At 40.1% G+C, this 24,429-nt stretch overlaps 1 protein-coding gene across 3 annotated transcripts in view; it reads right to left on the bottom strand.

The window, feature by feature from the left end:
- HYDIN (HYDIN axonemal central pair apparatus protein) overlaps positions 1 to 24,429 on the bottom strand; it is a 438,909-nt gene that overhangs the window by 349,839 nt on the left and 64,641 nt on the right. For all 3 annotated transcript variants that reach the window (XM_024234010.3, XM_054534089.2, XM_054534091.2), the window contains exons 6-7: positions 13,300 to 13,499; positions 3,527 to 3,651 (exon numbers count right to left, since the gene is read on the bottom strand). In XM_024234010.3, coding sequence (XP_024089778.2) covers positions 3,527 to 3,651; positions 13,300 to 13,499 — 325 coding nt within the window. The remainder of the gene's footprint in view (positions 1 to 3,526; positions 3,652 to 13,299; positions 13,500 to 24,429) is intronic.

Below are 24,429 nucleotides of genomic sequence, written 5' to 3'. Positions count from 1 at the left end.
TGTGAAAAAGGCATACACTGGAGTCACTTTCAGGCAGCCAATGAAACTAGGGACTTCATCAAAATACTTGAGAAAATATTTTTATTTGTTTTATTTATTTATTAATTTATTTTTAGAGACAGACTCTCGCTCTGTTGCCCAGGCTGGAGTGCAGTGGCAGGGTCACCGCAGCCTTGACTCCCAGGCTCAAGCAATCCTCCCACCTCATCTTCCCAAGTAGCTGGGACTACAGGCATGCACCCCACACCCAGCTAATTTTTGTTTATTTTTGTAAAGACAAAGTCTGGCTGTGTTGCCCAGGCTGGTGTCAAACTCCCGGGCTCAAGCAATGCTCCTGCTGTAGCCTCTTAAAATGTTGGAATTATAGGTGTGAGCCACCACAGTCGGCTGAGAAAGTATTTTTACAACTATTTTTAAAGTGATCACTAACCTGATAGGACAATAAGGACATCAATGTGAAGACAAGCGTACCAAGAAATAGTCTAGTGCCAAGGCTGGCCTTTGCCCAAATGGCTTTTGTGAACCTTCAGATTTCTGCTTTAAAGACTGCATTATGTGCCGAGGACAGCAGATAAAGTTCAGGGCCTGCCCAGAGTTGGAATTCCAAATCCAAAAATCACAAAACACAAAAAGACATAAGATACCCTGGTTGAAAACCAGCAGAAACAATAAACAGCAAACTAAATAAGTAGACTTAATTTATTTGAATTATCAGATACAAAATATAAAAAACCACATTTAATATATTTAAGAAATCAAAGGGAAACTTGAAATATAAAAGAGGGGAGAGCAGTCATATTTGATAAGAACTAAATAAAACTTCCAGAAATAAAAACAATAATAATAATTAAAATTTTAAATAATAATAATGAAATAATTAAATAACTAAAATAATAATTATTATAATATTATAATTATTAATAATTACAATAATATAATTATTAATAATAATATAATTATTAATAATTATTATAATAATATAATAATTAAAATTATTATAATTATAATAATAATTAAAATTATTATAATTATAATAATAATTAAAATTATTATAATTATAATAATAATTAAAATTATTATAATTATAATAATAATTAAAATTATTATAATTATAATAATAATTAAAATTATTATTAATTTTAATAATAATAATTAAAAAGTTAAAACTCAGCAGGTGAGACTTCACTGAAGAGAGGATTATTGAATGGAATAATGAATAAAAAGAAAGTATCCAGATCAGTCTACAGAGGAAAAGAAATGGAAAATATAGAGGTAAAAATGAATGAATAACAGTGCAATAATAGATTAAGTATTGGAATAATAGAGTATTCCATATTCCAGAACAAGACGGAAAATAGCAAATAATGCATATAGGGAAACAATGACACACGACCTCTACATCACACATACACAAAAATTAAATAAAAGATGAGGCATTAACCTAAACACAGGAGCTAAAACTATAACCCTTCCAGAAGTAAACATGGGAGATTATATTCATGATCTTGCAGAAGGCAAAGATTTCCTAGCACGGAGGCAAAAAGTGTTAATCTTATAAGAAAAGAAAACTGATAACATGGATTTTGTCAAAATTCAAAATCGCTGCTTATTAAGAAATATTATCAAGGAAATGAAAAGGCAACCTACAGACTTGGAGAAAATATTAATAATACATATATCTGACAAATGACTAGTATTTAGAATACTGAGTAATAAAAGGTACTTACAAATTAATAACAAAAGAATAAGCAAAGAAAGGTCTTAACAGACACTTAAAAAGATAAATGAATGGCCAGTAAGCACCTGAGAAGGCACCCAACATCATTAATCATTAGGGACATGAAAATTAAAACCACTGATAGACATCACTTTACACCACTAGTATGTCTAAAATTGACAAAACAGCACTACATGTTGGTGAGGATGTGAAGCAACTAGAACTCTCATGCCTTGCTGGTGGAAATGTAAAATGACACAACTATCTTGGAAAACTGATGCCCCAATGTGTTATGAACTGTGCTTTTAGCCTTCTACCCTTTGGTTACATGGGTCAAACGTTCTCCCTTTTGCTTAAGCTAGTTTCTCTTGCTAGCAGCCAGCGAGTGTGGCTAAAACTCATGATAAAACAGATCACATCGCTGGTTGGTCTGTGGCATTGTTCTGCTGGGCAATGTGGAGCTAGGGCCACGTAACTATGGGACCTAAGGCAAGGGCTTGAGTCGTCCTGCTCAAATACGCGTCCACAAAGCCAGCAACTCTAAACTACACTCTAGATGCCTTGTGCTGCTCCTTCTCTGGGTGTACCTTCAAGTTTCTATCTACACACAGATTGCCCCAATCTACCAGTATGACTTCCAGGGATGGGTTCTTTCCTGAGCCCTGCATTCCTCAAGCTTTCAAGCATCAATGACACCAGTTAGGTTGGATTTCTATCTGACTCCACATCATTTCTGTGGGTTCTTTATCTTGTGGATCTTAGCTTACTCTTTCCCCGGCTGTGCACTTCTGTTTTCTCCCTACAATGCCCTTCTGCAGATAATCTGGGTCAATCAACATGAATGGGTAAAGCAGAAGTGAGAAGGAAATGAGAAAAAGCATAAAATAATAAATGGTAATGTAAAATATTAATTTGGAAGCCAACTTTGGAGACTGCATAATGTACCTGCCATCTACATGACCATAAATTAAATATTTGCAACAATGTGTAATTGTTGTGATTATGGAGGGTGTGGCCTTCAAGAAAATGCTAGTGGCAACAGACACAGTCCTATATTCCTGTAAGATGTTACGTAGGATATTTGCATGTTCTAAGGATTAAAGTAACCGGATCTTAATAGACTAGTGGGCAAATACAAGAACATTCTGAATTGGGGTTTACATTTTTAAAATGTTAGAAAAATATCACAATAAGTCAAATGGAAAACCCATGGGGCATTAAATTACCTGCAAATTTTAATATACAGACAACTTTAACCCACCAGTGTGGCTCCTGGGGATGGGCTCCTTCCTGAGTCCTGTATTCCTCAGGCTTTCAAGCACTGGGGATACCAGTTAGGGGGATTTCTGACTCCACATCATTTCTACTGGAGGCATTCATTGTTTTGTTTTTTTTATCTTCTGGATCTTAGCTTACTCGAACGCAGCCAAAATAACCATTTCCTATTCAGCTTTAGCATATTTCCCATCTGACCTTTCTTTTTTATTTTTTTAAAATTGACTTTATTATTATTTATTTTTAATTTCAGTGGTTTTTTGGGGGAATAGGTGGTGTTTAGTTACACGAATAAGTTCTTTCACGGTGATTTCTGAGATTTTGGCACACCCATCTCCTGAGCAGTGTACACTGTACCCAGCGTGTAGTCTTTTATCCCTCACCCTCCTCCTGCTCTCTCCCCCAAGTCCGCAAAATCCATTGTATCATTCTTATGCCTTTGCATCCTCGTAGCTTGGCTCCCACTTATGAGTGAGAACATTCTCATCTGACCTTTCTTAATATGTAGAACTTTGAACAAAGAATACTGCATACCTGTGTCATAACACACGATAAGTCTTCCACTGTGATCGCCCACACTCTGTGGCGCAAACTCCACTTCCAGTTGCATGGACTCTCCCACATTAAGAGTTCCAACAGCTGGTTCTACAGAGAAAGGCCTGCAACACATAGAGAGGCACATCATCAGAGCACATTTCTAACTAGTGTGAGAGGGGGAGGAGAGGAGACGGGAGTTCTAGTTCTGCAGACAGCTCAGACCCAGCACTGCAATTTCATGATCCAGAAGTGAAGTAGACATTTGCTACCTAATGTGAAAGAACTTTAGTTTTAATGTTAAAATGACAGCATTAGATTAGCAAGTGTAAGGGCAACTTAAACAATGCAACAATATTCTTGTTTGTGTCCTTGCCATTTAGCCCTGCTTTTAACATTCATTGAGTATCCCTGCTGGGCTCAGGCACTCAAGTCAGGGTGACTGCAAATGAATAAAATCCAGCCTTTGTCCTCAAACATTGAGATTGCTGTAAGGAACAGATTTAAAATATGTATGCAAATATTGTCATTTTCAAAAGAACAGTGCCTTCAAAGGGATAAAAATCGAGTTTTGTGAGTTCACAGGAGAGAGGGCATCATAGTGGAAAAATATATCAGAGCCCCAAAAGGAAAGGGATGGCACCCTCACTCTCCTTAGGATAATTCAGGACAGATGAACAGAGGGTCTACTTTAAAAGGGTGGGAGGGGTGTGGAGGAACTACAGGAGGTGATGCAATAGCCCAGGTGGCAACGGTAGCGCTGCCACAAAAGAGCCATGGAGAAGGCATGGTTTTGAAATCTGCAAGGAAAGGCCTAAGAGAAGGCTGCCTTATGGGGAGCAAGGAGATGTGGCCAAGGGAGACAGCAGCCCAGGTGGTCTCCCAGGGAAGACAATGGGGAAAAAATATCCTGACCTCACATCCCCTCCCATCTCATTGTCTACCAGACCCTCACTGGGTGAACACAACCAGAGCCAGAAATCGGAGTAGAGGGCTGTTGACCCAGGCTGTAGAAGCCAGCCTCTGGGGCTAGAGCAAACTGAAGAAGGGTGGACAGTGCATTTGAAAAGGCAAACTCAGGACAAATTCTGTGTCTTGAAAATATAATTTGGGATGCAGACATTGTGGGGAGTGAGGGTTGATTTGGAAACAGGAAATAGTTTAATTGTTTTGGAAGAGAATAGTAAGAGAGAAGCTGGATCTGATGGTGAAATACCTTAAATAACTTAGAGAGTTCTTCCTAAATAGGAAACCCAGCCCATTTAATTATTTTCATGGTCCATTTCACTTCTTTAAATTGCTAGTTTTTCAAAGTAATGTGTTGTGTAATGCATCTGGCAGACCGAGCTGTTTCTGATTATCTACTTCGATCACAACCGTTCTTAGAGTTGTCATTCCTCGAATATTCCCTTACATGATGAACTCAGTTTCAGAAAATCTAAGCTTTCTGCTTTAAGGATACAGAGTTTATGTCAAGGGTAGCACTGGGTGGCATCTGAGAGTATTACTACAGGACCTCAGGTGCTCCCTACTGTGAGCAATTGGTTTACTTTCTCTGGTACTTTCTACTTGATCTCCTCTCTTTTCTTTTTATAAATTAAAAAAATATATATTTTTGTGGGTACATAGTAGGTATATATATTTATGGGGTACATGAGATGTTTTGATACAGGCATGCATTGTGAAGTAATCCCATCATGGAGAATGGATATCCATCCCCTCAAGCATTTGTCCTTTGTGTTACAAACAATCCAATTACACTCTTTTAGTTATTTTAAAATGTACAATTAAGTTATTGACTATAGTAACCTTATTGTGCTATCAAATAGTAGGTCTCATTCATTTTTTCTAACTATTTTTTAATACCCATTAACCTTCCCCAACTTCCCACCCAACCCCCACTACCCTTCCCACCTCCAGTAACCATTCTTCTACTCTCTATGTCCATGAGTTCAATTGCTTCGATTTTTAGATCCCATGAATAAATGGATCTCCTCTCCTTTCACTTCCTGATTTCCCTACTTCCTTTCCTTTGTCCTGTCCCCATACCTGTGGCACTGATCCACCAGTGAACCCCAGGCATTGCTGCAGAGGCACTCTGGGGCAGTGGTTACTAGCCTGACCTCTGGAGCCAACCGAATGAGTTCAAAACCCAGCTCTGCCACGACCTTGGGCAAGTCACCTAACCTTCAGTTTCCTTATCTGTAAAAGGAGGGTAATGATAGCACCTACTTCATATGGTTATAGTGAGGACTAAAGGGGTTGATATAGGTCAAGTGCTTAGAATAATGCCTGGCACAAAGGAAATGCTATACAAATGCTTATTATTCTTTTTGTTATGGCTATTTTTATCTCCCTCACTGGCAGCCTCTAGATGCTGTGTGATGAATCTGTGGATGTGTTTGGGTGTTTCGATGAGTTCAAGCTTTTATCATTCTCCCCTCACTCCTTCACACTGCTCTAGAGAGAGTGTAAAAAACACACACAGGTCATAACACATCAATCTCTTGTTCAAACACCTTCAGCGGTCCTCATCATCTGTGCAATCAAGTTCAAACTCCTAGGCATTTCAGGTCCCACACAATCTGTTCCCAACAGGTTTTTGCATTTTCATTACACACATACATCTGTCCAAATATCCTATACACCTGTCATGTTCCAAGTCAGTGCTGGGGTGGGATGGGAGGCAGGCTTTAGTCTCTTCACCCACAACCTCCCCCAGCACTGCACCTGCTCTCTCTTCCCACCAGATTGTGGCCCCCACATAGATAATCGGAACTGCTAGGATCACATCAGGTGACTTGCCATTTCCCACATGCCATATTCCTTCTGAAGCCACCTCTCACAGCCCAGACTCAAAGTCACCTCTTAAATAGAATCTCTCCTGATTCTCCCTTTTGTGAATAGTATCTCTTTCCTCTCAGAGACTATAACTTCCCTTTTAGTTTTTACAGTGGTTTACTTTGTACTTGAGTTGGTTTTCATGCCTGCCTCTCTCAATAGCTAGAAACTCTTGAGAAGAGAGGGAAGGGAAAACACAATCATGAGTCATCTTTGTGTCACTCATCACCCCATACATGGTTCTTTACTCAGGAATCTCTCAGAAGAGGTTCTTAACTGAATTACAATAAACTCTTAAAGGTAAATAAAAATATTTGTAATCAACTATCAGTGTTTATGACATCGTGGTGGAACGAGAAGGAGCAAACTTTCAGTAGAATCTGTGCCTTGTGGGAAGTGATGGTGAGTCTCCCAGTCTCAAAGTTTTTTCCTTCCTTACAGCCTCAGTGAGAATTGGAAGAAGTGAGAACTGGGCCCAGTTTCCCAGCTTTGGGAACAACACCACCATATTTACTTCTATCCTTTGCCTCCCTACTTCCTAATATTTTTCTTCCTGCACTGTACTTTCATTTTATTTTCAAATATTTCTTGGTAGCAAAAGAATAGTTTTAAAATGAATTGGATATTATTATATTGCAGTACCTAAACCATTAATAATTTTTATAGAGAAAGTGATACTAGTATCCCATCTGTACGACCTCCAGGAATCCAAGTTCCATGGAGTGGTAAGGGTTACTTTGCCTTCGTGCTAATCATTGGGTTTAGGTTACACAAACTTCTTCAGTAGTTATAATCACCTGGGATTGCCATTGCTACTTACAGCTGCCTAACAGATGTTAATTGGGTAGAGTGTGTTAAGTTCTGGTGGTTACACATCGTCTATAATTTGATTTTGTACTTCATTTTACTAAAATGCAGACAAGCTGAACAGGCTAGAAAATATCAAGTATCAGAAAACGTTCTTACAAAGAAGTAAAAGGTGTTGTTCTTCAAGGGTATAAGGATGGTTCAGTCTATCAAAATATTTGGTTTTGATATCATATCTTGATTAATACCAAATAATTATGGAGAGAGTTTGGTTTTGTGAAAAATCATGAGCCATGAGAAAGATTTGAGTTTTTGTTCCATCAATTATGAGCTCTTCTTAAGAACTAAAACCATCCAATGATTCGATATTTTAGCAGAAGACTAAATATTGATCCTAAATATTAAATATTGAATATAATATTAGTATTTATTCTTCAGATGATCTTTCTTGTTTAATTCCTTACTTGAGTTTTTAGATATTGAAATTGCTTCTTAATCCTCACTATTTCAACTTCCAATGTTAATCCTACTTTAATCATCAAAGTTATTCTGATACCTACTAGAGTTTTAGGTCAAATTTAACAATAATTGCTTATGTTCTCTGTACATTTTATAGCCCATTGCAGCCTCTTTCATTAGTGTAAAAACATTATGCTTATTTTATAGTACTTGGAGAATGTGTTTTATTTTATTTTATTGTAGAGGTTTATAGTTGTAGTTTTGCCTTTGTGATATATTGTTGGTTAGGCATCTTATAAACATTTATGGGGTGTTTATTTATTCTAGACAGATGCTGGAGATTTATAAGAACCTAAGCATTTTATAAACTTAACCACTAATAAAATCATTATTTCAATGAGAAAAGGATGACCTGTTTTTTTAAACAATTTCCTGTGGGACATTATTTCTAGCTGTATATTGACACTAAAAGTGGCAGGACCATGGGCTTTTGACTCCAAATTCTCCGACTATATCCACTGCTCTACCATGTCTATTAACAACCATATTAACTGAAGAACACTGTCTAGGAACAGAAACATCTGTGTGGTTTTTAGAATGGATCCTTGTCAGGGGATCTCCTTAGAGATTCTAACTCAGCATGATGTGACCACAAATTCAACCACGTTCTTTCTCATTGAAGCCATCAGTGTTCTCAGTTGCAAACAACAGAAGCCAGCTGTGGCTAATTTAAACAGAAAAGGGACTGACTGGAAGGACTTGAGGCAACTCACAGAATCAATGATGGTTGAAAAACATGCATTTTGTGGAGAAAACATAAAGCTATTATTTCATGCAGAGTCTAAACAGGAAAACAAAAATATTTGCAAACAGGGAATTTGAGAGACTTGGTTACACAGAAGATGGGAGAGGTGAGAACCCCAACTGAAGAAGGTGAGACAGCTCCGAGATTCATAACAGCGGTAAGCTCTTTCCACTCCTGGACTGGAAGCAAAAGGAGAGGAGGAAGTGTTATCAGATCCTGGGGACCAGGGTCACCTGGCAGAAGTTAGAACCGTGGCAGGCCAGCCTGACAGTGGCCAGAACCATGGAGGAGATGCAGTGGTGGCTGGGGACTCTGCTGAAGGCAAAGAGGGAAGAGGCTTCTTCCTTCTTCCTACTCTCCAGTCTCCTGCTAGTGTTCCTGATTGGTCAAACCTAGCTGGAATCTGGCTGAGCCAGGAGGCTAGGAAGGATCAGGAAGCCCCACAGGGACACTGAACAGCGCAGGGGAATGGTGAGACATGGACCTGAGGGCAAACAAGCCCAGAGCTGGCCCATGTTTGCACGAATCCAGGTTTTGATGTTAACTTACTGGGGGAGTTTGGGTAAGTCGTTTAACTCCTCAGGCTTTACTCCCTTCACTGTAAAATGGCAATGCTGGGCCAGCATGTCTACTGTTGACAAATCCTGGCCAGTCCCTGAGTTGCCTCCCATTTTACCTTAGAATTGTTTCTATATTAGGAAAACATAATTCATATTCATAGGTAGATGGATAGAAAGATTTTAGTTTTTTTTTTTGCAACTTCACACTATTAAATCTGTGAAGTGATTTTTGCTTCATATTTACATGAATCTAAAATATACGAAATTGCCATTTTGGGGTGTTTTTTTTCAAATTCAGCCAAACAGCCCAGGAAGATATGTTCCTGCACTTGCATATCCACCTTAGGTAGATTCTTTTTTTCACAGAAAAAAAAATACCAATGTAACAGTTTTTAATGGGTATTGTGAATAGTGGTTGTGGGAGACCATTTTTTCAATTGAAAAAGATGGTTTTTTTTTTTTTTTTTTTTGAGACACAGTTTTTCTCTGCCACCCAGGTCGGAGTGCCATGGCATGAACATGGCTCACTGCAACCTCGACCTCCTGGGCTCAACTAATCCTCTTACCTTGGCCTCCCAAGTAGCTGGAACTGCAGGTATGGACCACTACACCCAGCTTATTTTTTTGTTTTTTTGTATTTTTTGTAGAGATGGGGTTTTACCATGTTGCCCAAGCTGGTCTTGAACTCCTGGGCTCAAGTGCTTCACTCACCTTTGCCTCCCAAAGTGCTGAAATTACAGGCATAAGCCACCATACCAGGCCAAGATGGGTTATTTCTAATTCATGGGAAGCCAGCTGAACAACCTGCTTCCTTCTCCTCCATCAAACTATGTGAGGTTTGCCATGAGATGACAAACAAGGCCTGTAGAAAATTTATGACCAATGTCTGGAGACACTGGGTTCCAAAAGAACTTTTCCTTTGCCTTTAGTGGTTGATTTATTTAAGGTGGTTTAGAATCTTGCTTCTACCTAGAATGCAGAAAGCTGGAAAGAATGTTTCTTTTATCCTAACCATGAGAAAAAGTGAGATTAATAACAAAATCACAACCTTTCTTGTGCCTGTCAGAGAGCTGAGGTAGCACATCAAATAGCCTGAAATCTAAAGACAGACAACCCATTTCCCCCCAGGGGGATGGGATATGTACATACGGTTTAGACTGTGGCTTTCACCTGTGGCAGGCAGAACTTTCCTGCCAGCAGAAGAAAAAGTGAAAGGGGATGGAACAAAAAAAATATATATATTTGGAGAGATAATAGCTGAGATTTTCCAAAATTAATGAAAGATTCAGGAAGCTCAGAGAACCTCAAGCAAAATTAAAACCCAAACCAAGCAAAAGCAAAGCAAAATCCTCAAAACAAAAAGCAAAACATAAACAAAACTTACACCTAGACACATCATTTCCAAACTGCAAAAACCAAATAAATCAGCAAGTAGCCCAAGAAAAAAGATAATTACATACAGAGGAACAAAGATAAGAATCACAGCAGACTTCCCATTAGAAAAATGTAAGTCAAAGGACAATTGAGTGACATATTTAAAGTACTGGGGAAAAAAATCTATATATAATTGTTGGCCCAGAATTCTAGATGGTGAAAAAAACATCTTCCAAAAATGAAGGAAAAATAAAGACTTTTTTTCCAGATAAACAAAAACAGGGAATTTACAGTAGACTTGTGCTACAAGAAATATTAAAGGTAGTTTTAAGCCAGGAGAAATAGGATATCAGACAAAAATGTGGATCTACATGAAATAGTTCAGAGAGAGTGACTCACCTAGAGTACTTGGAGAAATAAACACAAATTCCCTCCCAAAGGATGTGCCCTCAACTGGCAATATGGCAGTGCTGCTACCTACAGTATGCAAACTGGGTCACTTGAAAACCCTCCCACCAGAAAATACCTACAAAGACTGGATAAAAGATAATGTAAATAAATGTATAACTCAGCACGCACAAAAATAAGAAAAACTCATATTACAAAACAAAGAGGAACCTAAGAACCACAGCAGTAAGCCACTGAGCTAATGATAGGTCTGCCCTGGGTTCCCAATAGCCCAGAAGCCTGGGTTTTTAATAGCCCTGCTGAACCAGGAGACAAGGCCTCACAATGGTCAAGTTAGGGGACTGGTACCAGATCCCCATATAAACCTGAGAAATGTGAAGGACTCCCCAAACACACTCCCATCAGCACAAGAAGAAGCGTCTATCTGAGTTTTTAATTAAAGGAACAAAGTTTCTCTAGGACATTCATAACTTGAACTTGTGTCTTATGAAGGTGTGGGATTTGCATATGAGCTATCAGTCCAGGAACTCCTAAGGCAGGAAATTACCAAAAGAGTACTCCATGGTAGCGTAACTTTTGGGAACCAGGTAGAAACAAATTCTAATCCCTTTTGGACAAATGAGTCACTAAGTCAGCAAAGGATGCCACAGATAAGGCCCTTCTGAAAGAGAACTTAAATCCAGTATATACACACTAATTTTTAAAAACAGAATTAAATCCAGTATATACATACTACTTTTTATAGAAAAGAACTTGAACCCCTGCTTCCTGTCTTCCCAAGCTGGTTGTTCTTTTTAAGACCCCACTGGTCAGCCACTTGCTCTCATGCCCCAAAACAAATCCTTCTTTTCCATCTTATAAGAGAGGTCCTTGAGAGATGGGGTTGTTTCATCATTCTTATACCAGCAGTCCCCAACCTTTTTGGCACCAGGGACTAGTTTCACGGAAGGCAATTTTTCCGCAGATTGGGGGTGGGGTGGATATTCTCAGGATGATTCAAGTGTATTACATTTATTGCACACATTATTTCTATCTTATTAAATTGTAATATACAATGAAATAATTATACAACTCACCATAATGTAGATCAGTGGGAGCCCTGAGCTTGTTTTCCTGCAACTAGACATTCCCATCTGGGGGTGATGGGAGACAGTGACAAATCACTGGGCATTAGGAGCATGCAACCTAGATCTCTTACACGCACAGTTCACAATAGGGTGTGTGCTCCTATGAGAATCTAATGCTGCAGCTGATCTGACAGGAGGCGGAGCTCAGGCAGTAATGCAAGTGATTGGGAGCAGCTGTAAATACAGATAAAGCTTTGCTCTCTTGTCCACCGCTCACCTCCTGTTGTGCAGCCTGATTCCTAAAAGGCCACGGACTGGACCGGTACCAGTCCACGGCCTGGGGGTTGGGGACCCCTGCTTTATACTGTCCCATGGTGTCTACACTGTGGTTAGTCCACAAATACTCAGATTAAAATCCAGCTCTATCACTTACTAGCTCTGTGCTCTTCAGGAAATGATGTGACCTCTCTTATCCCTCAGTTTTCTCATCCTCCAAAGCCAGCAACAGCAGGTTGAGTCCCTCTCACAGCTCATCACTCTGAACTCTTCTGCTTCCCTCTTCCATTTTTAAAAGCCCTTGTTGGTTACATTGGGCTCATCCAGTGAATCCAGGATTATCTCCCAATTTTAACATTAGCTGATCAGCAACTTTAATTATATCTGCAATATTAATTCCCCTTTGCCATACAACATGATACAGTCACAGGTTCTGGGGATCAGGATATGGACATGTCTGGAGAGCCATCATTCTGTCTACCACACTGGCCATAGCTCATTTGAAGGAAAAAGAAAAGAGCAAACACTGATTATATAGCACTTGATATATACCAGCAGTTTCTGTTGATTATCCCAACAACCTTATGAAGTGGCTGGTATACTTTTCCCCATTTTTCAGAGAAGAAAACTGAGGGCCATGAGCCAAGGAATGTGGGTGGCCCCTAGAAACTGGAAAAGGCAAAGAAATGTACTCTCCCCTCAAGCCTCCAGAAAGGAATGCAGCCCTGCTCTCACTTTGATTTTAGCCCAGTGCAACTTCTGACCTACTGAAATGTAGGATAATAAATTTGTGTTGTTTTAAGATACTGAGTTTGTGACAATTTGTTACAATGGCAACAGAAAACTAATCAAGCCAGTTATAAAAATTCTCAGTCAAGACAAATTTATTTCTATATGCTCATGGGCCATTCTCTGTACTAAAAGAAGGACTTTCATCCAGCATTTTGAAAAACCAAAAAGAGGATTTAGTATAATATGGATATAAGATATTAAACCTTGAATTTTAGTTTCCTCTGAGGATGAAGAGGAAGTCTACCCTACATCAGTGAGGTCTCCAGCTTTGCAACTGAAGATTGTTAACAAGCAATTCCACCCCCAATGTTATGGTAGCAAATTACTTGAGCTGACTAGATTTAGCTATAATCAATCAAAAACAAGAGCCAAAGGCATGCATACCTACAAGTTTTGATGTGAAATACAGCATTTTTGTTGCCAATGTTTCGTACCAGCAGAATCTTCTGGGTGCTGTATTTGACAGGACAAGTGGAAAAATTCAGCTTGTCAGGAAAATCGAGAATGGCTCGCGCCCCTCTAGCTTTGATGGGTACAATAAACTTTTCTCTTTCAGTAACACAGGTCAACGTATGGGCGTAATCCTACAAGGGAAGGGTATGATCATTATTTGTGGAAAAAGCAACATGATCACGATAACTGTGCAAGAAAAGGGTCAATGAGAGGCATTTTGCAAAACAACTTTTAGTATATTTCTATGAAAACGTCTTAAAACAATTACAGAAGTACTTTCAAGGAGGTTGTCTTTTCTGAGAGAGAGAGAGAGAGAGAGAGAGAGAGAGAACAGATCTAGTGTTAAAACCTACAGCTGGTAGAGAAGCTATGCTTCATGTGTCTCTCAGGCAATAGGGAGGTAGGATGAAGTTCACTGGCAGGCCAGGCCCATTTCTCCTGTAGATCCGAGAAGATTCACAACAGTTCCCTCAGGTCCTCTTTCCAAACCCTAGTTCTCCTTCAAGCCCATGTATTAGAATGATGTTTCTTTTTTTTTTTTTTGAGACAGAGTCTCGCTCTGTCGCCCGGGCTGGAGTGCAGTGGCGCGATCTCCACTCACTGCAAGCTCCGCCTCCCGGGTTCACACCATTCTCCTGCCTCAGCCTCCCGAGCAGCTGGAACTAGAGGCGTCCGCCACCACGCCCGGCTAATTTTTTGTATTTTTAGTAGAGATGGGGTTTTACCGTGTTAGCCAGGATGGGTCTCAATATCCTGACCTTGTGATCCGCCCGCCTCGGCCTCCCAAAGTGCTGGGATTACAGGCATGAGCCACTGCGCCCGGACAATGTTTCCAACTAATGGCCTCTTTCTGCCTATACTCTTTGCAATGTGACTTCGCAGCTCCTCCATCAAGTAAGGAGTCTCCATTCCACTTGCTTTGAGCAATACAAGGTGGCAGAAGTTATGCTATGCCAGTTTCAAGCTGAGACCTCAAGAAGCTTTGGGCCTATCCAGTCTTGCTCTTGGAACCCTGCCAATGGCATGTGAACAAGCCTGGTCCAGCCTACTGCAGGATGTGCACCTGGATGCTCCAACCAAGACCATGTTAGACCAGCCTAGAGCCAGCTGATCCCCAGATATGTGAGCCCAGCCACAATAAGCAGAGTTTCCTACCTGATGAGAGGGCCCAGGCAACACTAGAAAAACCACCCAGCTGAACCATAGTCTTGTGAGCAATAATAAATGCTTACTATTTTAAGCCACTAAATGTGGGATTGTTTGTAATTATACAGCACTAGCTAACTGATGCGTAAGTCAGTTGAAACCTCACTTCTTGCACAAAGCCATTTCTGACCATTCCAAATAAAAACGCTGAGGCCCTAGACACCTCTCTTCCCCAGTCATGAGTTTAAATGCAACTGAAATGCTGAATAAAGTCAGTCTTTATGCCATCTCATAAGATAGAAAGAGAATATTTGCCTGCAATGTAGCAAAGAAAAAGTTAAAAGAAGTCACCATAAAAGGTACCTGATCTCTAAAAAAAGCTTTGTTTTCCTTCATTTTCTCATCCTTTTATTGTGTGTTTTAGCTGCAAGGCAGCTTGATTAATGAAAAGTCATTTTGAACAGAAATTTCCTTTTGGTAACCATGTGACAAACGGTAGTAAGTGGTGGAGGTTTTAAAAAAAACCTCTTTTTGGGCTTTGGGCATAGAATAAGAATGGGACCGTCTGGCATACAAATTGGCATACAGGGCTGGCCACATACTCAACCTCATGAAGCCACAGGACAAGCATAAAGCAGTGGCATCCCCAGTTTACTCACTCAACTATGTTCATTAAGTGCCCAGGTGCCAGCACGGCACTGTGCTAGGTCTAGGAATACAACCAATTAGGAAATGCAGACATGGTCACGGCCCTCCTCCAGCTCACATCAGGATGGAGGAGACGATGAACAGATGAATAAAGGATATGTAATGTACAGTGCAACTCACATATAAATAAATATAAAGCTAAAACTGCCAGAAATGCTCACAAATAATAGCCTTTACGCCTGTAGTTCTATCTATCCCCTTGGGCTCCAAACTCATAACCAGCTGCCCAGTCAGCATCTCATTGGATATAAACTTATATCCCAAACCAAAGCTCCTGATGAATGTCACTGCCTGCTACTGTGCATAAAGATTTCTGCTGAGGGCCAGGAATGGAGGCAAAACAGCTTCAGCCCAAAGGGGGAACCTTTTTCTAGTACCCACAAAGGCTCCACAAAGACAGCTAAGGTCTGACCCTCTCTCCACCTGCAGCCTCCTGGTCTCAGTACTGGCATTTGCATCCCTCCAGCGGTCTGGTTTTAGAACCCTGAAATGAGGCATCCTTTCACGCTCTATTTCTCAATTTCTTGATACAATCCATAGGATCTACCTTCAAAATATATCCAAACTGCAATCACTCTTCACCACTTCCACCCCCGCCACCCTGGTCCTAGCCACTCCAATCCTTCCCAGGCTAACAGGACTTTCTATTTCAACCCTTGCTCTCCTAAAGTCTATTTTCCACCCAAGGGTCAGAGGGATCCAGTAAAAATATAAGTCGGCTCAGGCTGCTTCTCTGCTGAAAAGTACCTAGCTTAGGCTGGCGTACTTGTGAAGGTCCCGTGGCCTGGTGCCCCCATCATTTCTCTGGCCATATCTCCTCCTCTCCCCTGGTTCCTCCTGCAGCCACAGGTTTCCCCTTCAGAGCCTTCACACATGATGTTTTCTCCTTCCCTCTACTTATTCATGGTGCTCGCCCCCTCATCTCTTCAGCGCTTGGCACGGCGATCCACTATCTCCCCGAGGCCTCCCCTGACTGCCCTATTTTCAATGGAACTCTCGCTCTCCTGCCCCATCACTCCCTTACCTTCTGTCCAGCTTTAGTCTTGCCCAGAGCCATCTAGTATATCGTATATTCTCCCTCCCCAGTGAGTATAGTGCATGTCTCCCCCATATTTCCATGTCAAGAGGGATTTGCCCATCTTCTTGCCTTCTGTATACCCAGTACCTAGAACAGAGCCTAGTACTTAGCAACTACTCAACAAATACTTCCCGAAGGAAGGAAAGTTGGTAACGGAACATTCAGCAGAGATGAGTGACGGGAAATAAATCATGATATGGGGACAGAGAGACTGGAGAGCTCTTTTACATGGGGTGTGGGGCGGGGGCGGTCAGGAAAGGCCTCTATGAGGAGGTGACACTTCAGCAGAGACATGAGTGACAAATGAAGCCATGTGGATGGATGGCTGTCTGTGGGAAGTGTGATTTGGAACATGTGGCCAGAGGGGAGCAAGGGAAGGAGAGTGGTTAGACACATGGCCAACAGGTTGCGGGGGCTAGATCCCACAGATCTTGTAAGCCATTGTTAGGACGTGAGAGGGCTGAAGGCATTCCCAAGGCTGAAAGCTGATCTTGATGTAACCTGAGTAACGTTTTAGAAAAAGCGCTGGCCGCTATGTGGGCCACGGACTGCAGCCGGAAGAGGAAGGCCAGTTAGGAAGCCACTGCTGTAGTCCAGGCATGAGACGACACAGATGTGGACTTGTGTGGGCAAGTACTTAGCCTAGCATTTAGCAAGTAGTAAGTACTCAATAAATGTTAACTGTCCTTATCAGACTTTTGTATTAAGTACAATTTTTGTAAGGCGTATAGGAAAAATTCAACATACGTTTACTCTCATTGGTAGGGAGCCATCTAGCCATCTATATACTGATAAGGATAATAATAATAGAACAAGATAATTTCAGAAAGTGATGAGGGCTTTGAAGAAAATAAAGCATAGGAAAGTGATAATACTGGATGGGGTTGATTTAGGTTAGAATAACTAAAGAGGTCTTCCTGAGGAGGTGACTTTTGGATGGGGATCTGAACAGCAAAAGGAGCCAGTTGGGTGAGATCTAGGAACAGAGTGCTCCTGCCAAGGGGAACTGCAAACGTACAAGTCCTAAGGCAGGAGTGAGTCATAAAAAGGAATAAATAGGATTCATGAAATTGATTAAAACTGGGTTGCTAGTATATTTTTAAATAACTTAAAGAATGTAACTGGATTGTGTGTAACTCAAAGGATAAATGCTTGAGGGGATGAAACCCCATTCTCCATGAGGTGCTTATTTGACATTGCACGCTTACATCAAAACATCTCATGTACCCCATAAATATATATACCTACTGTGTACCCACAAAAATTCTTTTTATTTAGAATACATTTTTTAAAATGGCTGGGCGTGGTGGCTCAAGTCTATAATCCCAGCATTTTTGGAGGCTGAGGCAGGAGGATCACTTGAGGCCAGGAGTTCAAGACCAGCCTGGCCAACATGGCAAAACCCAGTCTCTACAAAAATTAGCTGGGCATGGTGGCTCGCACCTGTAGTCTCAGCTACTTGGTAAGCTGAGGCAGAGAACTGCTTGAACCTGGGAGATGGAGGCTGCAGTGAGCTGAGATCGCACTACTGCATTCCAGCCTGGGCGACAGAGTGAGACTCTGTCTCAAAAAAATTAATAAATAAAATAAAAATAAAATTTTAAAAATTGAGTTGTTAGACTCTTAGCTCTGCAATTGATTCTGGTTTCCAGATGGTAATGCCAGACTCAAGACTTATGCTATCCAGACAAGAGGAAGTACAAATCGCACTAAGCACACTTGATCTTAGAAAACCCCACAGAATTCAACAATGCAACAGCCTAGTTCATTGTAGGATTCTACTACAGAATCCTAAAGAGATAAGTACTATTTTTGCTTTTTCTTAGGAGATCAAATCCAGCCAGCACACGTTTTGTTGGGAATTATAAACTGAAAAGCCCCTGGCACATGTGGAGACTGAGCATTAACTGAGGCATTGAGAGCTAGAACAAAAGATGCTGCTGAATCCAGGATAAGAGGAGATCCTGAAGTGTTTGTCTCATTTTATTCTATACGCACATATCCGCTGCCTTGTTCTAGAAGGAATTAAAGGCAGCTGTAAATAGTTTAGGAGGCTAATTGAAATACTGAGAGAGACGTTTTCAGACATTTTCAAGTTCCCAAATGAGGAAGATTTGAAGTTTGATTTGCATTATAAATTTTTTCATAATCAATTCACATACCCATAAAAGAATATAAGGTTCTTTAAACAAGTCCCTTAAAATGTATTCCAATCTCTGAAGTTATGTACTTAATATGACTATATTAGATTATACATCATTATATATTGCTCTGCTGGCTTACAATTAATTCAGATCTTATGACTTGGGAGGCTCTGATGGCCTGCAGGCTTAAGCAATCACTTCAGTTGATGAACTGAACACCCAGCCTCACAAACCTGCTTTTCCTCCTCTGTTCCCTATCTCTGTAAATGACACCACCATTTGACCAGTTGTTAGCCAAAATCCTACAGTTCAAACTAGGTGCATTTCTTTCTCGTATCATCGATCCATCAGTAAATCCTGGCAGCTGTACAATAAAAGTATACATCCGTCTGGGCACAGTGGCTCATGCCTGTAATCTCAGCACTTTGGGAGGCTGAGGTGGGTGGATCGCCTGAGGTCAGGAGTTCGGGACCAGCCTGGCCAACATAGTGAAACCCCATCTCTACTAGAAATACAAAAAATTAGTTGGGCATGGTGGCGGGTGCCTATAATGCCAGCTAACTGGGAGGCTGAGGCTGAGGCAGGAGAATAGCTTGAACCCAGGAGGCGGAGGCTGCAGTGAGCAGAGATTACACCATTGCACTCCAGCCTAGGCAACAAGAGCAAAACTCTGCTTCAAAAAAAAAAAAAAAAGTATACATCCTTCCTCCTACTACTTATCACCTTCACTATCACCACCCTCATCCAAACTTCCTTATCTTTTACCTGAACTATTATAGTAGCCTCTGCCCACTGTACGCATCAGGGATCAGTCAGCTACGTTATAACAGGAAAAAGAGCAAAATCAGAGCAGTTTACACTAGGCAGAAGTTTATCTTATACAAAGAAGTCCAGAGGTAGGTAGGCCAGGTCGGTAGGGTGGCTCAACAGTGTCAACAGGGACTCAAATTCCTAAATTCCTGCTCTACCATTCTAGCATGCAGTTCCCATCCTCGATGTCACCCTGTGGGGCAGAGTAATTCCTGGGACCCGACTCTTTCACAGCCAAGCTGCAGGGCAAAAGGAGGAAGCCAGAAGGGACAGAGCACCTCCTGCTGTGTCAGCTGTCTTCAACCAGGTGCCTTGGAGTCCTACTCACATCTCATTGGCCGACACTTACATGCAGCTGTGAAGGAGGCTGGGAAATGTAATTTCTTATTTCAGGCGGAAGTGTCCAATCAAAATTTGTGGTTCTCCCTGTACACTGATGATGGGAATGTAAATTAGTACAGCCATTATGGAAGACAGTATGGCAGTTCATCAAAAAATTAAAAATAGAACTACCATATGATCTAGCAATTCCACTTCTGGGTATATATCCAAAGGAAATGAAATCAGTATGTGGAAGAGCTACCTGAACCCCCATGTTCACTGCAGCATTATTCACGATAGCCAACATGTTGAATCAACCCAAGTGTCCATCAATGGATGAACATACAAAGAAAATGTAGGCTGGACACAGTGGCTCATGCCTGTAATCCTAGTACTTTGGGAGGCTAAGATGGGCAGATCACTTGAGCTCAGGAGTTCGAGACCAGCCTGGACAACGTGGAGAAACCCCATCTCTACTAAAAATAAAATTTAAAAAAATTAGCTGGGCATGGTGGCGGGTGCCTATAATCCCAGCTACTAGGGAGGCTGAGGTGGGAGGGTTGCTTGAGCCTGGGAGGTGGAGGCTGCAGTGAGCTGAGATTGCCCCACTGCACTCCAGCCTGGGCAACAGAGTGAGACTCTTAAAAAGAAAAAGAAAAGAAAATGTGGTATATGTACACAATGGAATACTGTGTAATCTTAAAAAAGAAGGAAATTCCATCATTTGTGACAACATGGATGAAACTGAGGCAATTATGCTAAGTAAAATAAGCCAGGCATAGAAGTACAAATACTACATGATCTCACTTATATGTGGAATCTAAAACAGTCAAATGCATAGAAGCAGAGGGTAGAACAGTGATTCCCAGGGGCTGGGGTTGGAGAATTGGGGGATGCTGGTCAGAGGGTACAAAATTTCAGTTAGACAAGGAGAAGTTCAGGAGACCTATTATACACATGGTTAATAACCATGTAATGTAAAATTGAAAATTGCTAAGAAAGTAGATTTTAAATGTTCTCACTACAAAAAAATTATAAGTATGTGAGGTAATGTATATATTAGATAATGTATATATTAATTAGCTTGATTTAGCCATTCCAATGTGTATATATATATTAAAACCTCATGTTGAACACCACAAATGTATACAATTTTTGTCAATTACAAATAATTTTTTTTAATTGTGGTTCTCTTATCAATGAGGAAAGAGAAAATGAATGTCAAGGGGAGGCTACTAGCTGTGATGCCTCACGTGGCCCCGCTTCAGCCTATTCTCTACTTGGTAGCCAGAGTGGTCCCAAAATGTAAGTCAGATTGTGTCATCCCTAATCATAACCCATCAGACTGGATAAAAGGAGAGGATCAAGCATTTCTCCTATCTTTCCTGAATGGACTATACCTCAGGGGAGCTGAAAAGCTGGTGAGGGAAAGTTTTGGTTTTGTTGTTGTTATTGTTTTTAGAATAATTCCAACCAGTAAGTGCAAAATAAATTATGGAATTAGAAACTTAACCCTCAGTGATGTAGGGAACGATCTTTATTGGATCATTACAAAAACAAAACATAACAGACATTTTGTGCCTCTTGATGTAATGCACTAGGAAGTACCACATCACCTGTGAAGGATTCTTGATCAAAAGGAAAAAAATAAACAAATCTAATCAAGGCTATACATCTAACTATCAGTTACAGGCAACAGGCGGCAAGGGGCCATTCTAAATGACATGATGGGAATGCAATCAGCAAAACTTATTTGGATCTTGATTTAAGAAAACCAACTTAAAAAAAAAAAGAAAACTTTTTCTTAATTGTGAACCATTGTTGCACTTGATATGCAATGGTTTTTTTAAAAACCAACTTTTTAAAGTTGGTTTTCTTAAATCAAGATCCAAACTACTGACTGGATATGTGATGATATTAAGGAGTGACTGTGGTTTTTTAGGCACAATTATGGTACTGTGGTTATGCTAACTTTTAAAAAGGCCCTTATCTTTAAGAGAAAAATCACAAAATATTTACAGATGAAATTACATGCTGTATGGGACTTGCTTCAAAATCTACTGGGGGAAGGGGCAGGACAGATGAAGCCAGACTGGTCATGCGCTGAGATTTGAAAAGGTGGGCGATGACAGTAGAAAGTAGAAAGACACTCTGCTGTTCTTTCTACTTTTGCACACGAGGAAAAGAAAGCCTTCCATAATAAAAATATTTGAAGTACTTTATGGTGGCTTCCTATCCCACTTTTCATGGCTTCTAAGATCCTTCACGAGCTCACCTGCTGGAATCTCATTTCCTACCATGTTTCCAACAGCTTCCTCTGCTCCAGCCCCACTGGCCTTCTCGTACTTTCCCGAGCTGGCTGCCAAGCGTGTTTCTGCCACAGGGCCTTTGCGCTTGCTGTTCCCTCTCCTAGACAGCCCTTCCCTTAGATATTTGTGTGGCTTAAATTAGTTCTCTTAAATTAGCCCAAATATCACCTCAACAGAGGAGTCTTCCCTTGACTTTCCTATCAGAGAAGTCTTCCTTGACCTTACTTTTGAAAGAAAGCAGAGCCCTTATCATTCCCTACCCCCTACTATGTCAATTCCTGACACTGAATTGTATATATTTGTTTGTTTGTTTGTTTATTCATTGTGAAATGTAAGCTCCATGAAAGCCAAAGCTTGTTCTATTCTCCATTGGATCTGGCTCAGAAAACTGGGCCTGGCACTGAGTAAATGAAAGAATATTATTCATTTTTAATATCTTTTCTGGGTACTACACTATCAGGAGTTTTTATAAAGAACTTTCCTAAAATCCTTGTTAGCCTTATTATCAAATTATATTTATGAGGTCCATAAAGCTAAAAAGTATGGATGTGACTATCTGGAAATATGAAACAAAATAAAGAGAAACTGTTCTTAGAGAAGACTTCCTAGACATCTTACTGTTAATTGAAGTGACAAAGAAGAAAGTTAATATCTAATATATTCATGACACAAAAAGATAATTGAGCCCTTTTTACATGCTCTTCTCATCTGTAGGCCAACCTCAAGTCAAAGAAACTTCTTTATATTTTCTTAGATTAACTTTTACTTACTTATCTCACTCCACAAATATTTACTGCACCCTTTCTATGTATCAGGCCCTGTACCAGGTACTGGGGCTACAGGGGTGATCCAGATAGAACTGGGGAGGGCGAATTTCAGGCAGGAGGAAAACAAAATCCTGATCATTATTTTTGCCAACAAAAGTCATTGATTGTGGACAATTTTATGATACCGACATTTAAATTCAAATTGCTGGCAATATAGTTTTATTATTATTATATACATAGATAACATAAAACATGTTAACATTTTCTATTCTTTTTGGGCTATGGTTTTTAAATTTCATAGTGACAAACTGGAAAAACCATTTTGACAACAAATTAGACATTTTCTTAAACCATAACTGAGCCACCCAGTTGCATCACTGCATGCTTTCTTCAAAGCTTGCTGCCTTTTCCGTATGACAACACATTGCAAACAGATGCTTTCTTAAGTCCAAGGAAGTACTCTGTTTTGCTTTCCCACAAAAGCCTATATTTTTCATTCTCATTTTAATGGTAAATATACAAATTTAAAAGGTCAAGAAAAATGTCAGGCTCTAGAATTTTATAGTGCTATTTGATGATGACACTGGCTATTATATTTCTACAGTATATGATATGTGCACTAGGATTATTAGATTAATAACATATCCAATCATTTTTTTTTAAAGTCTGAGTGAGGCTCTCCTCACTCAGATAAGGAAAGCCAAAATAAATTTGCTGCACCTGTTATCTGGGCATTTGGCATTCTTAACAAGTTCCATCCCCAGGCAGCCAGATTAATAGATGATGGGCGGGAGGGAAATGTAAATTGCATTATCATCTTCGACATGCTAATATACATGGGTACTGAAAATCCAATTGAAAGAGGGCTGGCTTATTAACTGTGGCATGCTGCAATTTACATATCTCACCCTCCAGATGTGAGGAGGGTAAATGAGAATGGAGTGTTCTCAGATCAGCAGGGGATAAGAAAGAAAAAAGCTTGTACTTTGGCTATCAATTTGGCCAAGTGAAGAAACAGTGACACTTGGTGAAATGAATGACTTTTATTTTTCCTAAAATAAATCTGGCTCTAGTCACTCGCTGGCTGCATTCTGGAGCAGCCCTAAAGACAGCATGCCTAACCCTAGCAGGTCATTCTGCCCACTGCCCTGTCGACTTTCCAACAGTGAAAGCAAATGTAGATAACTGACTACGCCATCATCAGTGCTAGCTAGCCAGCAAAATGAGAAAACAACTCTGTCTTTTGAAATAAATTATATAGAGTTTAGAGCCAAGTCCAACACAAGATCTTAATGTCTCCAAAACTGGACAGCTGAATTTCTCATAGGTAACCATTATCCTCACTATGTCTCCTCAAACATGCATGGAGCTTTTGATAACTTTCAAATATTTAGAAGTAACAGTATAACAACATTTAACTTAGTTAATTTTTTTAATTAGGGGTTTCCCAATAAACATGCAATGCTGGATAAGTGGAATGGTAAGAAGGAATAAAAGAGCTGAGAGTAAGATAAGCAGCTACAAAACACAGTGAAGCAATAATCCTCACCAGAAATGTTAGCATTTCATATTTATAAACTACATAGCAACATATTTTAAATACATTTCAACTATTTCTTTGCTGGATAGATAAACAGTAATAAAATCTCTCTCTTCTTCTGGCTTTTGATTATGGAAAATTTAAAACATGCACAAAGAAGACAGACTAGCATGACAAACCCCCAATGTACCCATCACTCAAATTCAACAACTCTTAACATTCTATTATTCTGGTTCCC

Source organism: Pongo abelii, chromosome 18, assembly GCF_028885655.2.
Source record: "Pongo abelii isolate AG06213 chromosome 18, NHGRI_mPonAbe1-v2.0_pri, whole genome shotgun sequence".
Lineage (NCBI taxonomy): Eukaryota > Metazoa > Chordata > Mammalia > Primates > Hominidae > Pongo > Pongo abelii.
Note: the sequence above shows the minus strand (reverse complement) of the source record. Positions and strands in the feature narration are given on the sequence as shown.